Source organism: Oryzias melastigma, linkage group LG15 (genome assembly GCF_002922805.2).
Source record: "Oryzias melastigma strain HK-1 linkage group LG15, ASM292280v2, whole genome shotgun sequence".
NCBI classification, from domain to species: Eukaryota; Metazoa; Chordata; class Actinopteri; order Beloniformes; family Adrianichthyidae; genus Oryzias; species Oryzias melastigma.
Genome location: NC_050526.1, coordinates 16,167,744 through 16,183,484, shown reverse-complemented (window position 1 = coordinate 16,183,484; position 15,741 = coordinate 16,167,744). Strand labels below are relative to the sequence as shown.

Here is a 15,741-nt window from a genome sequence, read left to right as displayed (position 1 = left end):
GAGCAAAGGGGTTAAAAGCAACAGATGATCTACTATGTAAAATACTACAGGAAAATTGTTCAAACCATCATTTTGTCAACTAATGTTAGCAATTTAATTGTCATCTCTACAAGAACTGTTTGTGTGGGAAGATCAGCTTTGTATTGATATTGAGAATTAAAATGTAAATTCACTCAAATACAACTTTTCTATTACCTTGGTTTGCACTGAAAAAGCACAAATGGGCTTAGTATTGCCATCTTAGAACTATCTTATTTCTTTTTCTAAAGGGAAAGAACTTTGGCAGATTTCCAGGCCTGTGGAATGGCCTCTTATCCTCATCAAACTTCGGTTAAAAAAGTAATATATTGCAAATGAAACCATTTATCAAAAACAATCGTGGATGACATCATGTGGTGTATGATGTTTTTCAAAAGAAAACTCTCCATCCATCTTGCAAACCTGGAGAATCCCTTTCAGTCACATGGTTGCTGGAGCCTATCATAGCTATTGTAGGGTGAGGGCTGGGTACACCCTTGATAGGATGCCAATCCGGCACAGATTCACACAACCACAAACACATATTTACGCCTAGGGACAACTTGGAACCATCAGTTAAACAATGAAGTGTGTTTGTGGACTGTGCGAGAACATGCAAACTCCACATAGAAAGATCCCAACAGGGATTCAAACCAGGGATTTCTTTTCTCATTGTGAATTCAGTGTTAATGACTACGCCATCATTCAGCCCGAAAAGAGACCCACAAAAAAAAAAAAAAAAAACTGACAGGAAAATAACTTACTTTTTTCCAAATAAATTATTGCTTTGTTTTTACTCTTCTGCTTCTAGATCTTTGACATCTTGAAGTCCTCTGAGGATCAATTTAAGCTGTAATCACAATCATTTGTGCTTCTATTTAAAGTTGTGACAGCAGACACTTGTGGGATTTTTTTCTCATTATTTACAAAGGGTGCTATAGCTCCTAAAAGAGATTATGAATGGATCTTTGGACCTTCTATTCATTAGACGCTTTACTCATTTTTTTTAAAGAAGCTCACAACCACTCTATTAATATGACCTTTAGATAATCTTACATGATTATCCTTCAAAAAATGTGTTCCGTTATTACTAATTCAATCGATTTATGTACCTTCATTTATTTTTTATATATTTTAGTACCTTTTATGTATTTAATTTGAGCTTTTAATGATTTTAGCCCTATTGTTTCCCAACAGAGATCTTTTTTGCCAGGTCTCGCTGATTTGGTCAGGGGTTGGTTCCCGCCAGCATCACTGTGAGTGGACCCTGCTGCTGTCTCAATCTGGGTGGGTACAGTGGCGATGCTCTTGTGGGTGAGCTAGTTCCTGGTATAAATAGATTTCTAATGCAGAGCCAAGCTAGAAGCCTCTTTTATCATTACAGTCATGTTTTTATGCCTGTATTCACTGTGTGGTGGTCTTTTTTTTTCTTTTCTTTTTTTACAGATAAAGCTTGATTTATAATTTCATGAGCTAGAAAGTCCTCATAGAGACACCTGCAATTTAGGTGACATTACTCTTAGTAATAATCCTTCAGTATAAACCAGGGAGTTGGGATGGGCCCTACAGGACCTCTTAAGAAAGATGACTTTTGTTTGTTTGAATATCTTTCTTCTCCAGCAGTTTGTTTCACTGTAGTAGCATCTTCAAGCATATTGGCTTTCGTGAAGCTGAAACTCAAGTTTCATTGTTGAAATATTGCATGTTTGCTCTTTTGAGGAAACACTTCTTTGCTAATGGATGCTTCAGAACAGCAGACTCGTGCAAACTTGAGGTGTCTGCAAAAGCAGCTGTATTAGAGGAGCCAATCTTCAACTGTGTGTCGGCTCTATTAGACTCTGCACACAAAACACTGACACGGTTAGCTCCAGTAGCTACAATTCGGGGGGAAAATTGTTTACCATTTATTGATGGGATCAGTTCAGACCACCTTATGAAACATCCAGACAAACGGCATTTTTATAACTGCAGTCTATATCACTTGCAGGCATTATAGAGTCAAGACAGGAAGGTACTAATCTAATTCTCCCTGGTCCCTAAAAGACCAAATGGACTTGGTGCCAACTGAAACCGTTTTTGTGGATCATCTATGTCATCAGTCCAAACATCTGAAGGCCCCATTTCTTAAATTGTTTAGAACAAGGCGTAAAAAGCACTTTATACAAGACTACATTTACTCATAAAAGTGTTCTAAACACTATCTTGCACTTGTGATGTTCTCCCATGCTTGAATCTCATTCATTCAAAGAAAGCCCAAGCTAATGCCAAATGCAAGTATTCTTCTGATGATTGTTGGCAAGGAAAACAGAATGGAAAAAGGTTAGGAAGGAAGCCTTACCTCCAATATTTCACAGGGAAATGGACATGCAGGAGCCGTGACTGACCTTAGATATACAGCAGACATTTGTAGACGGTGGTGATGAGGATTAAGTACAGACACAAAAAAGGCTCGTCTTTAGCCGGATGAGAGATTTAACAGAGCAGTAGCGACAAATTTAGTGGACTCTGTGGGAATGAAATGTTGAATATTCTGTAGCTTAGTTGCAGCTCATTGAGGTAGCTGTAGGAGCTCCTCCATTTTGGCTTGTTCTCCTGTGATGAATCATCAGAGCACAAATGTGTCATATCTCTCTGTTATTAGTTTGTAATGTTTTGTTAGATGTTTGGGAATGACCACAGCTCCAGATCCAATGTTTTGTTGGTTTGTAAAGTTCTTATTTTTATCATTTAATTTTTGACTATCCTTTAGAAAACCATGTCATGTTTCTACTGCAAAGTGAAAAAGTACAAAAAGGAAAGCTTTTTGGCATCGCATACTTAAAGAAAGCTTTAGGACTGCAAGGCCAGGAGGTCATCTTCTTCACCAAAGAGCATCTGCACCAACACATCACCTCCTGTCCAGAGTTTGATCATCTTTCATACTTTGACTTTGCAGTCGTTGTCATATCCGAGGAAGTCCTTAGCAGTGTCCTTGATCTTCATGACATGGAAGCTCTGTAAACTTTGGAGAATCTCATCTAACATTTAGCAAGCAGTGAAATGAGGCAGTAATGATGATTTTATTCAGCTTAACAGAAGAAAATGCAAATATATTTTAGCACAGGTCTGGAGGAAGTGCTGCAAAGGTAAGAAAGGATCTCTCTTAAGAGAACATTTTACTTCATCTACTGATGCAAAGAACTGTATGGGATCCAAAAAAGACAAGTTGCTCACTAATAAGAAAACATTACATTGAGGAAAGATATCAATAATGGAACATAAAATCCAAACAAATTGTGCACCTCAGCTCTTTTCAGAGCTCACCTCCATCACCCACTTCTCCAAAAAGTCTTGAAGGTTTAGATTGAAGACCTCAACGCCTTTGTTTGACAGATGGATGCCGTCAGCTCGATACAGGCCGGTGTTTGTGCCACATCGGATGTTTTCATGGCTCAGAGAGGTGCCACCCAACTCTGAGACAATGTTCTGAATCCTACGATTCACAGTAGTGCGCACCAGATCTACTTCGTGACTGTCGGGCGAGTGGGGCCACACCCTCCGAGGGAGGATGTTGGACCACACTAGAGCGCATTGTGGAAAGATGCTTCTGATGGATGTCAGGTCTTTCTTGACAGAGGCCAGCAGGTTGGTGGGGCTCTCAGTGCTCAGATCATTGCCGCCAAGGTGTATGATGAGGACGTCTGGATTGGGCCAGTTGGTCTGTAGTTGGTGGAGCTGGGGCAGCAGCTGGGGCCACATCATGCCTTGGATACCCTTCCACCAGATGGTCACCTTGCTGGGGTCCATGCCCAGCTGCCTACCTACCTCTGGAGTCTTGGCCCGGGACTCCGCCCAGTACAAAAGGGAGTGACCACAGATCCAAACGTTCTTGGGTCCATTGTTCATCCGTTTGCCTATAAATTTTAACAAGATATTTGTGAGGGATAAGATCCAATTCCAAAATGACAAAATAGTCTTTAGCGCTTGAGCAAAGTTCTACCAGAATTCTCTCACACTCTCGGGTGTTTAAAAAGACCCAGTTAAAAAAGAGAAGGTCTCTCCCAAGGCAGTTGATGAGGTTCTGGAGGACAGAACCGATGGACGGATATGAGCTCAGATGTCAGAGATGCAGAACTGAAGCAGGTCTTTGTTGCCACGTGGTTTTTGTTTGATGCTAAATGGATTTAAAATGTTTAATATTAGCCTTACTGCATATACTGACCCATACTGGTGCAGGACAGTCTGTTCTTTTTAAACTTACGTTTAAAAACTTTTTCAGCCAAACTATCAAGACATATCCTACAATGGTTAAACTGAAGAACAGAGCTTTTTTAAGTTAAGACGTACAACTTTTTGTGTAATTGCATTGCTTTTCAACAAAAAAATCAATAGAAATGCTTTCCCTGTTCTTCGTGTTTTCCTTGGGAGCCTGCAGAAGCTGTAAAAGGACTGAACAATCGTCTGCTCAATAACTTTTGTCAACTCCTCCAAAAGCTCCCACATAATCTGTTCCAAAAATGGAGGTCTGATCACTCGCTGTCCCTGGCTATGCTCAAAAATGTTTCATACCATTCATGCTTGTGGGCCGCTAAAGGTGGTGTCAGTGTTTACTCACCACTTTTATCAGCCTCAAGTCACATTATGGCTTTCCAAAATCACCAAGATATTTTTTTGCCACATTGCTTAGTTATATTAAATCTGCAAAAATGCCAAATATAGTGATATACATTAATTTCTATGTAATTTGCTGGGCGACTCCTAGATTGTCTTTTCTAAAAAGTCCAATAAAACAAGTAGTTGACTTCATGATATTCTTTGACGTTTCCCATTATTATCACGATACTGTTCCCAGATCAAGAGAACTATCATAAACCTCTGCAGACATAGTCAGTTTGAACTTGAGATAACTGGTACTTTGGGAACACAATGACTTTGAGACAAGTGGTGTACTGTGAGCAGGCCATCGTAGAAAAGAGCTGCAGATCTCTTGTTGGGCTGAATCCAAATGGCTTTCCTAACCCTGTGGCTTCTCCTTATGGCTCCAACTGTAGGGGGATTTGAAGTTTGTTTTTTTAAAAGGAGGAACTGTAGGGACTTAGGCCTGGGTATCCCTCCACCGGTCGGTTCACGTTTGTTGGACAGAGGAGAAATGCATTTCTTCACGTGGTTGCGCTAAAAAGCACAAACGTTTACTTTTAAATGTAAATATTGGGGTTTTGTTTTTGCATGACTTTTTAAAGTAATAAAACCAAAGTTATGCATTTTTTGAGCGCTGGCAGCTCAGAATAGATGATTATTGGTGATGTCATCAAGCAATGGTAACATCCATATTTGATGACACTTTTTTCCATAACTCTCTGCTTGGAGGACTATATTAAAGAATAGAGAGAAGCTGTAGGGGTAGGGAAACAATTTAGATTCAGCCTTAGTATTCTGTAGAACTTCCATGTTTACAGAGAATTTTCTACATTTATGCGTTATTTCTCGACAATGACTGAAATTAGAAAATAAAATTACCTACCTTCAAAGTCAAGTCCATAAGTATGGACATTCAGTAAAGGTTTCTTCTTGATCAAACTTTAACTGTTTACACTTTCCCCTCTAGCTAGTAGAGGACATTTCGGCTTTACGCTGGCCGACACGTGAAACTTTTCGTTCATATGTGAGCTCAAACTGGAAATAACCGAGGTTACCACTGAGGGCAAACTTTCGCATATATCTTGATTCTGGTTACAACTAAGAGTAAATGGATTCAGATAACCACAAGAGGGGGAGATAAGTTTGATTTCTTTCACTTCAATATAACAGAGAAATAACAATAAACACATACGTCATTAGACTGTCTATCAAAGACTCAGTACTTTTTGACTATAAGGTGCACCGGATTATGAATGCATTATGCAAAGTAAAATATTCATATAATGCGATATGAATACACCCAGAATGCGTCGAAAGGCCAAGAGGCAGTTGATTGGTAAGATGGGTGGATGGGACGTTTTTTTTTTAAATGAACTTTGTTATTCATGTGCACCTCTTATCTGCAGTAAGCAGCCTTTGCAGAGAGTGCAACACGATGGATACGTCAAACTTTATTCAGCACAATAACTCCACCTTGTTCTGTTACAACACATAAAAAACAAAACTTTTTTAGTTTATTACATTGAAGAACAGAACGTATCACTCCGCTAAGCTAAAGTAACCGAAATGCTCAGACAATCCATCAAGCGTTGTGACTTTTAAGATTACCAAAATAATTTAAAAACATGTCAACAAATCTTTTGAGCACCATGTACCGTAGATAATCAGTTTGTGGTCAGTAAGAATTCATACAGGCTTTGACGTTAGCAATTTACTTATAATGCTTTAACGTTGTCTCTGTTACATCTCTGCATGTCAGTACATTATAAAAAGCTGAGCTTATTGCAGTGATCACTTACCTATGATCTGTGGACGAAGCTGCACTTCAAACTGCTTATCTGACGGTAATTATTGTCCTGAGAATTGGTGTGGTCCCTGCTCTTTATTAACTCCCTCTCTCATCTGAAGTTAGCATGAGGCGCAATTGACCAAAACGCAACACGGTAAACGATGGATTCTTCTCACGACGTCTAACAACAGCAAAGATGCTTGTTTGTAAAACTTCACGCAACCGCTAGTATGATGAGAAGGTAAACAGCTGTAAATCTGTAAAAACATTCTGGCACGGAAATTACTCAGCATCTGAAAGAGACCACCACTTTCAACAGGAGTTTACTTACAGAAATGCATGTTAGTCTACTCTTATCGTTTATTTCTAAGACTTAGCATAGATTAAGTGAAAAGGCGTCAAATGAAATTTTTAGCATTAGCTTTCTGAGCTAATGTTTGTAGTTAAAGGAACGACTGCAAAACATAGTTTCTGTCTGACAGAAGCTGGACTCAATTAAATCTGAATGAAATTTTAACACTACAAATGAGTTTAAACAATTACGACCAACATGCAACAGCGTCATTACTGCAGAAAAAAAAAAAAAAACGAAGCTGCCATGTTGTCCCGTTACGACATGCCACCGAAAGACCAAACTTAATCTGAATGATCACTAAACTATAAGGTACTGCCACTCAGTTGATTTAACAAATAAAAGAACATACTATATTTTGCTTTTCTGTGTCAAAACAGCTTCTGCATTTTGGAGCCAGAAAAAAGGGCTTTGCTTGGCTGAGTTTGACAAAAACAAAATTTAACTTACCCTGTTGGAGTTTACTCGAACCTAGACTTACCATCTTTGAAAAAGTCAATGTCCTTTGCGACATAAATGGTCGCTTTCTAACTGCTGGTGTGCAAAAGTGTTTCTACTCTGTGTGAGAAAATGGCTAGATGAGACGCAAACGCACACACATTCACAATGTGGCAATGATGTCTAACCTGACGCCCCCACAGGTAAATAACAGTAGTTTATCATTTGTGACTTAAGTTTAAAAGCACTTGTAAAAACTAGCTCAGATTAATCTGGTGCCTCCTCTGGCTGGACAAAGGTGATTTTACAGTCAGTTCTAGATGATTTCATTGATAATATTGACATTAATTCTGGATCGGACTGATAGTAAGCAAGTCATTCCAGTTTAGCAATAAAAATACAACGCTTTGAGGCCTGGCTGCATCGCAGATATACAGTAAACTGATTAGAAAACTGGAGGTTTTACAGTACCTAGTCTCTGAGTTCTACTACTCTGGATTTATCACTAATCTCATCTGCTAAAGTTCACACGTACGAAACATTAATAATCCCTCCTTAAAATTTCAATCCAAAGAAAATCGACTACCTGCCAAGGAGACAAAGAGCGAGGTGGACGATACCTACGAGCGAACAGAGTCCCGAGCGAACAGAGTCCCGAGCGAGCTTGGTCTTTATCCTGGTCTTCACTCAAAGATGCTTCAGGATGAAATGTCTTGGTTTATCTCCTCTTCAGCAGTATGTGCTCTCATATTTACCTCCACAGTGAGTTAGGTCATCAGGTCTCAGATACCAAAAAGCGTCGAGAGGAAGCCTGTAGCTAGCTGTAACGTGGCAATACTCAGTGGTCACTGGTTTTCAGCTGCTTTTTTGTGACTGACAGGTTGTTTTGATTCCACTGGTTTCTGTTGGGTTGTCTAAGGTACATAGTTCAGAGAGGGAAGGGGCAGCTGAGGAATCAAAAAGGGCCATACTGTCATGATTGGCTACAGCTTATATGTGAGCTGAGCTACTTTTTGGGTCAGCTTGAAATAGATCTCTGTGATCCTTCTCCAAGTTACTCCTCAGTGATTCAGTCCCCTTTGTGGGATTTAACACTAAAAACTAAACTCCTTGTAGTCTTGCTGAAGTATGTGGCCCTCTTGCTCTCAAAACAATCACTGACACCTGCAGCCCAGAACTTAAACCTAAAGCCATCAGATTTTCAGTAACCGAAAAACATGCAAGAGTTTGATTGGGAATGCCTCAGGGTCATCCCAGAGGAGCTGGAGGAAGTGACCTGGGAGAGGGAAGTCTGGGCATCTTTGTTTAGACTGCTGCCCTTGCGACCCAGTCCCAGATGCTTAGGAGAAGATGGATGGACGATAACTTTCTTCTGATTTTTCTTTTGTTGTTGTTTGAAGTCGAGGGAGCGGTATTCCTGGAGAATTTTTGGTTGTTCTCCAGTAGTTTCATCTACAAGCTCAGGAAAGGACTGTCAACAACTGATGATGCCAATCAAGAAACCTAAGTAGACTTTGCAGGTGAACCCAAGTATGACCACTGAGTGTTACACTGAGAAGAATTGACTTCTTGGATACAACTTTACCCCGGCATGCCTTGCTAATCAGTAAGGAGGACGGCCGAACTTGAAGCCTTTGCTTGCTGACCTACATAGGAGCAGTCCATCCCGTCTGTGTCCGGTAATGCTCAGATGATCCTTGTAGTCCAGAGGAACGCAACTGCTTTAACCCTTTGAGGTTCACTTAACCTGACAGAAACAAGGACAGATGAAGGTCTAGCTGTGAGCAGTCTAAACCTGAATCTGGACCTGGCTGATGTGGTGCAGATGCGCTGCACCTGAACAAGAGACACTATCTTCACCTGATCTGCGGTACCTTCTCTGCTAAGATACTGATAACATGTGGGACTTGAAGAATGCCCTTTCAATAAAAAAAAAAGCTAATGTGAAGTTTGGACCCTTTCAAATCTTAAGTCAGCAATCACATCTCCTTTAGGCATGATGGATTGAATTGATGAGAAGTTCTGATACCTGCAGAGATGGATCCGTCCCCAATCTGGTCTCTATGCTTCTTGAACTGCTGCTCTCGGTTATCCAGAAGCTTCTGGCTGCTTGGATCCAGCTGCAGGAAAACAGAAAGCACCTCAAACTTTCAAAACCAGGAGACCTAAGAAGACATTGAAAGTCTCCAATAACAGTATGCAGCCCTTGCTCAGGATCTTACCTTCTCCCCCTGCTTGTCGTCAGTGTCTGCAGAGGACATTTGGCTGGCCCCCATCCCTGTGGGCAGACTGAACTGGACCGATTTTGCCGGTTTGGCGGTGGGCTGCGTACTCAGAGATTTGACGGTCTCGATCACCTTCAGGCAGCGTGCCACCGTGGTGGACATGGACTGGACAGCGGCGGTTTCTGCTGTTGTGGGGGGCTGTGAGGAGGAGCTGGGGGCTGACGCTGCATCAACGTGTTCAATGAAAGGAAGGGCTGATGGGGTGGAGGGTGGAGCATACGGAGGCTGACCAAGAGGGCGCCGGGGCGGAGGTCCTGGAGGGGGCCCTGGGGGAGGATGAGAAGGCCGCCTTGGAGGGTGTCCTGGGGGAGGTCCAGGAGGAAGAGCCAACTTCTGCGGAGGTTGAGAAGCTTCGGTGGAACCAGGAACATTTGTGCTGCTGCTAGGGAAGGTCTGGGAAACCAGGGGGGTCATCAGGGGCCAGTTGAGTGGCACAGGTGGATGCTGGTAGTTGGCGGGGGGAGGGCCAGGAGGTGGTTTTGGAGAAGGGGTGGGCGTTGGATTGTTCACCGCCGTCTTGGTAAGTCTCTGCATTTGCTGCACCTTCTTAAGGGCCGCCAGCTCCTGCTGATCCAGGAAGTTCTCGTATTCAGACACGGGGGTCTTCTGCTTGCTGGGGGGTTCCATGCTGGAGGATCGGACAGAGGTCAGCTCAGCAGCACTGCTACTGCTGCCACAAGGCTCCTCTTTGACAGAGAGGGTCTCTCTTTCTGTGGACGAGGACTTGATGCTGTAGTTTTTCTCCTGGGCTCGGCTGGCAAGCGTCGACACATCTCCTGAGCTCAACTTAAGGCCGATGCTACGCAGCAGACTCTGGATTTTGTCATAGGGTTCCACCTTTGGTTTCTCACTTGTTCTTTCTTCTGAAGACTGCTTCAGAATGGGCTGACCCCCTTTCTCTTCCAGGGGCAGACTGCTGCCCCTCGACTCCTGTGCTAATCCTACAATACGGGAGAATCCCCCTCCTTCCTGAAGGGCGCGCTCGTGAGGCAGGAGGTCGTCTGGCTCCCGTTTCTTCTTCACGTCAACCTTCTTGCTAAGCATGTCCAGGAATCGATCCAGCGGTGGCTTCTCGATTGGGGGGGACTGCTGGGGTGTTAGGACTTTAGGTTTGGGGGAGGGACTACGAGGAGGGGAATCTATGGGGGAGGGAGGCCTGAAGGTGTGCTGGATAGACGGGGGGGGCTTGGAGGAAACAGACGAAACTTGTCGAGACTGAGACGGAGGTGAGGATCGGTAGGGTTCCGGAGACTGGCTTCGTTTGGGGGGAGGGTACGGATCACGTGGCCGGTCGTAGTAATGCTCATCGTAGGGTTCATCGTAAACCTCGTAGCGATCCGTGTAGCGGCGGCTGGTGGAAGCAGGACCTCCAAACGGAGGCTCACTGTACAGGCGGCTGTCGTAAGGGCGCTCGGCGTAAAGCTCGCGCCCATATGGGTCGCTGTAGGGCTCCCCGTACCGCCGGCTGTGGTAGGGATCATACAGTCGGTCGTAGTATGGATCTTCGTAAGGAGGGCGCAGGGGGTACTCTGGCTCCGCCGGTCTCTTCTTCAGGATGGACCGTGGCGTGGAGATTCTGCCGTGGTCGTAATCGATGCAGGTTCTCTGTCCAGGTTCCAGTCCTCGGGGATCAATTTCCACCAGGGCTTTCTTGTAGGCGATCATCTCGTTCAGTTCCTCCAACTCTCGCTTCTTTCTCGCCAGCTCATTGTCCACAACTCCACCTTTCCTAGGGGGGCTGGGCACACGCCTTCTCCTGTGACTTTCCTCGCGGTCTCGGCTGGTTTTGCTCCTCCTCTTTGAGGACCTCTCCTGGCTCCTGCTTCTGCTGCGGCTCTTGGATCGGCTGCGACTCTTGGACTTGCTCCTGCTCCGGCTCCGGCTCTTGGAGCGACTTCTGCTCCGTCGGTGTGACTCTCGACTCCTATACCTTTTGCTTCTGCGCTCACTGCTTAGGCTCCGCCTCCTCTGAGTAATTCGTCCGTACTGGTCTTTGGTTGGACTCCTGCTTCTTGCTCTGCTCCTGCTGGGACTTCTACTCCTGCTTCTGCTCCGGCTGTACTTGGTTTTGGTGGCGTTGTAGTCCTTCCTTAGATTCTTCACCACTGTCTTCATCTTCTCCGTCTCCGGTTTGATTTTTCTAAGACAAACATCTTGTATGAGAATTCAAAACTATCTTGTGTTGTTTCATATAGTTAGGCATGTTTTTGGCCAAGATCCGATTTCAAATCATTTGATTTGATAACAAAGTCCCGATCCGATACTTTTGTAAAACATTTTTTAAAAATTGAACAAAAAAAGTTATGAACTGATTTAGGTTGCTCCCTATTTGTATTTCAACTACCTTCTGTTAACAAAGCACTTCTATGACCAATGAAGTAAAATAGTGCAATTAAAAATAGGTGATAATCAGTCTGAAACTATAATTCCTTTAGAACTAAATGTCTTTTTTGATCATGATCCATGTTTAATTGAAAGCTTCTTAAAGACCCATTCCAATGAAAATTGTTGGCATTTTTAACATCTTCTCATAGCATTTTCTCATAATTGAGAACATATATATATATATATTTACATTAAAACTCATTAAAACTTTGGAATATTTCTTTATTCAAATCATCATGAGGCAGGTGAATACCAGATTTTAGAAAAAGCTCTGGTTTATGAGACAGCAACTGTGACTGGCCGGCCACAGCCTCCGTTCTCTGCTACAATTCTGATGCATTCACTTGCAGAAAAATAGACCGTCTTCTTTTCCCCATCTGTTATTTCTCGCTGTTTTTTTTTTTTTTGCTACGCTAACATTAGCTTGGGATTGTGAGGTGCTATAAGCTAGTGGAAGAGCGTGTAAACAAAGTGCTGATGGGTAATTAGCAAAGCTAACTTTCGCACCAAAACTCTCACCCACAACCCAGATTAGAATTTCTGCTCCTCTACAGAAAATATTCAGGGTCGACCGATGTCAATATCAATATTGATGGTATTTCGACACATATCAGTATTTTTATCTGACGGCCGACACTGAACTGGTTATTTTTGGTTAAGGGACAGCCATGTCACTGTCTTCAGCCCCACCCATTGCCCTCTGATTTGTAAACCACCCTTTTTAACAGTCTGCACTCGTCACCATTGAACTAATGGAGACTAATAGGGAGACAACATCCGATCGAGTCTGAAACTTCATGATCGAGCCCAATTATTGATCATCTGATCGGGTCATCCCTTATATTGACATTTAAATTCAATGGAGTTTACTCACTCGCTCTCCGTTGAGGGTGCGGTCAGCTTGATGGTCATCTATACAAACGAACGGAATTCATTCGGTAGTCAAGTCATGTCTAAACACAGGATCTGTGTAATTGCTGGATCAGAAGCATAACGTAACTGCTCACCTTTCCTTTGGTTGCTCCCACACCGCAGAGTTTCCGAGCTGGGAGGAACATCTTCTCAGTGAAGCGCTTTATCCTGATGGCTTGGATGCCCCCGTCTGCAGAGTCATGCTTTGACAAAAAAAAGTCTTCAGTCAGAAACATAAAGACCGACTCCGTCCAGAATCTGGGTCACATCAACTGACTGACCTCCAGCCTCAGGCTCCTTCACAGAATTCACAAACAAGAGAATGACTCACCGGTACGATGCTGAACTCCACCTTCTCGTTCAGCTCCAGTTTTTTCTTTTCCATAACTTCCGACATGGAGAAGAAGAGCTGCGGGTTTTCTGAGCACTTGATTAGTCCAGAGCCATTGGAGAACTCGATGACGAGCCCCTGGTTACAGAAACAAAGGTTGTGGAATCTGCAGGCAGAAATGAGGAGGACTAGGACCGGCTGCTGTGGTTCTTACGATGTGGCGCTGCTCCATGGACTCCTCAAAGGAGTCGGGAAGGATCTCCACAAACGTTGCTCGTTCCTCTTTGGTCTCCCGGTGAGTGGCGATGTTGAAGCGCACCTTTAAGACAGCAGGTTAGTCGTCTAATCGACAACTAATCTACTATTAAAACAGTTGTCGACTAGTTTAATAGTCGATTACTCATTACTTTATATTATATGGAGTCAGAGAGTAGTAAAGTCGAAAGTTATAACGGCATTTTGCTGGATTTATGGACTATTTTGACATTTATTAGAGTTTTGTTGGCTATTTTGGAGATTAGCTAATATTTCAGCTACATGCTAGCTGTTTTGGCTAACTTTTACTTTTTTGTTTGTTTTTTTATGCTATTTTGGCATTTAGATAATATTTCATTTTGGCTAATTTAGGCTTTTTTGTTTTTTAGACTATTTTGGAGTTCAGCTAATGATTTAGCTAGATGCTAGCTGTTTCGGCTAACTTAGGCTTTTTTCATTTTTTAGGCTAATCTGGATTTAACTAATATTTTAGCTGACTATCAACTTCAGCGTTTACAGCTATCAGCATCAGCGTTTTCAGCTATGAACTTTAGCGTTTTCTGCCTCAGCATTTTTCAGCTATCAACTTCAGTTTTTTCAGCTATCAGCTTCAGTGTTTTCAGCTATCAATTTCAGCATCTTCAGCTATCAGCACTATCATCTTCAGCAGCCAAATTCAGCTTACAGCATTCACATTAACATTATCTCAGCTAATGTTACATATCTAGTTTTTAGTTAGTTTAAAGCTAATGAGGGTTAAGATGTGTGCTTTACATCCACTTTGTGTAAGGCCTGATTAGTCAACCAATCTGAAAAAATAATTGGTGATTATTTGACTATTAAAATAATTGTTTGTGACAGGCCTAGTCGCGGTCGGGCGGTGTTGGCGTGACGGCGATCGGTCACCTTGTCCCCGATCAGCATGGTGGCCGTGCTCAGCAGGTCTCTCTGCCGAAAGGAAAGCTGCTTCTGCTCTCCGTCGATGGTCATCACCAGGCGGCCCAGCTCTGCATCTGCTCCAGCTTCTGGAGGCTTGCTCTTCACCTGAACATCCTCACCCTCTTCTTTTTTAACCTCCTTCTCTTCAGCGTCAGGTTCTTCCTTTGGTTGTTCATCACTTTTTTCCACTTTGATCTGCAAATGATGGAAAGAATCCTTAAAGAGTGAGCCTTATTTTAGGAGCAATCTCAACTCCTCTACCTGTCCGTTCTCCTCTGGTTCCTTCTTTATTTCCTTCACCGGGTTTCTGGAAATGGCTTTGAGGATCGTCCCGTTGAACCGCTCCTTGCTGATGTCGTCCTTGGAGTTGGGAATTTGAAATTTGAAGCCAAAAGGCGTCCACTGTGGGAAGAGCGACATCTCCTCATCCTGAAGCCAGACACCAGCTTCAACCAAACACCGGCAAAGTCACCCTACCTTGTTTTTGGCCGCCTCCAGCGCAGCCGCCGCCTCCTCCTTCTTCTTCTTCTCTGCCTCCAGCTCCTCCGCCTCCCTGAGCTTCCTTTGCTCCGCCTCCTTCCTCTTCTTCTCTTCCTCCCGTTTTTTCTGCTCCATTAGGATTTTGTCCTGGGTTTTCTTCATCCTCCGCAGCCTGATGGCTCTCTTCGCCTCGTCCTTCTGCAAACGGGGCGGGGTCAGTGGAGGTTCTGGGAAAGGTCCAATCCGGCCCGGTCTGTCTGACTCACCTGGCTCACGGTGAACTCAATCTCCTGGTTGACATCGTCGGCATTGAACTCTGTGTCGCTGAAGTTCTCGGTGATGTCGAAGGGAAGTTCGCCATGCTGGTCGGACTTGATGACGCCTTCGTCCGCCCCCAGAGAGACGATAGTTCCCTGGAAGCGAGAACCAAAGCAGGTGAGCCTCACCTGGTCAGCTGACGCACAGGTGAAGCCGGCGTCTTACCAGCTCTCTCGTCTCCTTGGTGTAGCTGAAGGTGAAGGGGATCTTGGGTCTGATGTTGGCCGCTCGCCGCCTCCTCGTCACCATGTCCAGCAGCAGGTTGATGAGCACGTGGTCGTTCTTCAGCAGCGTGACGCCGCAGTCTTTCTGGTCGAAGGTCACGTTGGTCTTGATGGGGCCGATGTTGGCATGGATCTGGCCTGGATAACCCGGCATGTTGGGCTGGAGAGGAATGAAGAGGAAGCTCAGGTATGAGACCAACTGACTCCGCCCACTTAGGATCAAAGCTGGTATAACTACATGGGATCTAAACATTAATCATTCCAGCTCACATTGAATGGGGAGTCTGGGGTTCAAATCCATGATTAGATAGTGGACCCAGTGGGAGCCACAGTCTTATTTGACCATTTAGACAAATCAGACACTGATTTGTTTTATATGAGACTATTATGACAAATAT

At 43.6% G+C, this 15,741-nt stretch overlaps 1 protein-coding gene across 3 annotated transcripts in view; it reads right to left on the bottom strand.

The window, feature by feature from the left end:
* si:dkeyp-121d4.3 overlaps positions 1–15,741 on the bottom strand; it is a 26,776-nt gene that overhangs the window by 6,953 nt on the left and 4,082 nt on the right. Inside the window, exons 10-21 of one of the 3 annotated variants that reach the window (XM_024297280.2) lie at positions 15,285–15,503; positions 15,068–15,214; positions 14,799–14,999; positions 14,583–14,723; positions 14,289–14,516; positions 13,342–13,446; positions 13,128–13,265; positions 12,892–12,999; positions 12,759–12,796; positions 9,437–11,639; positions 9,244–9,334; positions 3,059–3,911 (exon numbers count right to left, since the gene is read on the bottom strand). In XM_024297280.2, the coding sequence (XP_024153048.1) occupies positions 3,301–3,911; positions 9,244–9,334; positions 9,437–11,639; positions 12,759–12,796; positions 12,892–12,999; positions 13,128–13,265; positions 13,342–13,446; positions 14,289–14,516; positions 14,583–14,723; positions 14,799–14,999; positions 15,068–15,214; positions 15,285–15,503 (4,230 nt within the window). In that variant the 3' untranslated portion in view covers positions 3,059–3,300. Of the gene's footprint in view, positions 1–3,058; positions 3,912–6,073; positions 8,962–9,243; positions 9,335–9,436; positions 11,640–12,758; positions 12,797–12,891; positions 13,000–13,127; positions 13,266–13,341; positions 13,447–14,288; positions 14,517–14,582; positions 14,724–14,798; positions 15,000–15,067; positions 15,215–15,284; positions 15,504–15,741 lie in introns of those variants that run through there. The other 2 variants (XM_036215689.1, XM_024297281.2) reach the window with 2 other exon arrangements.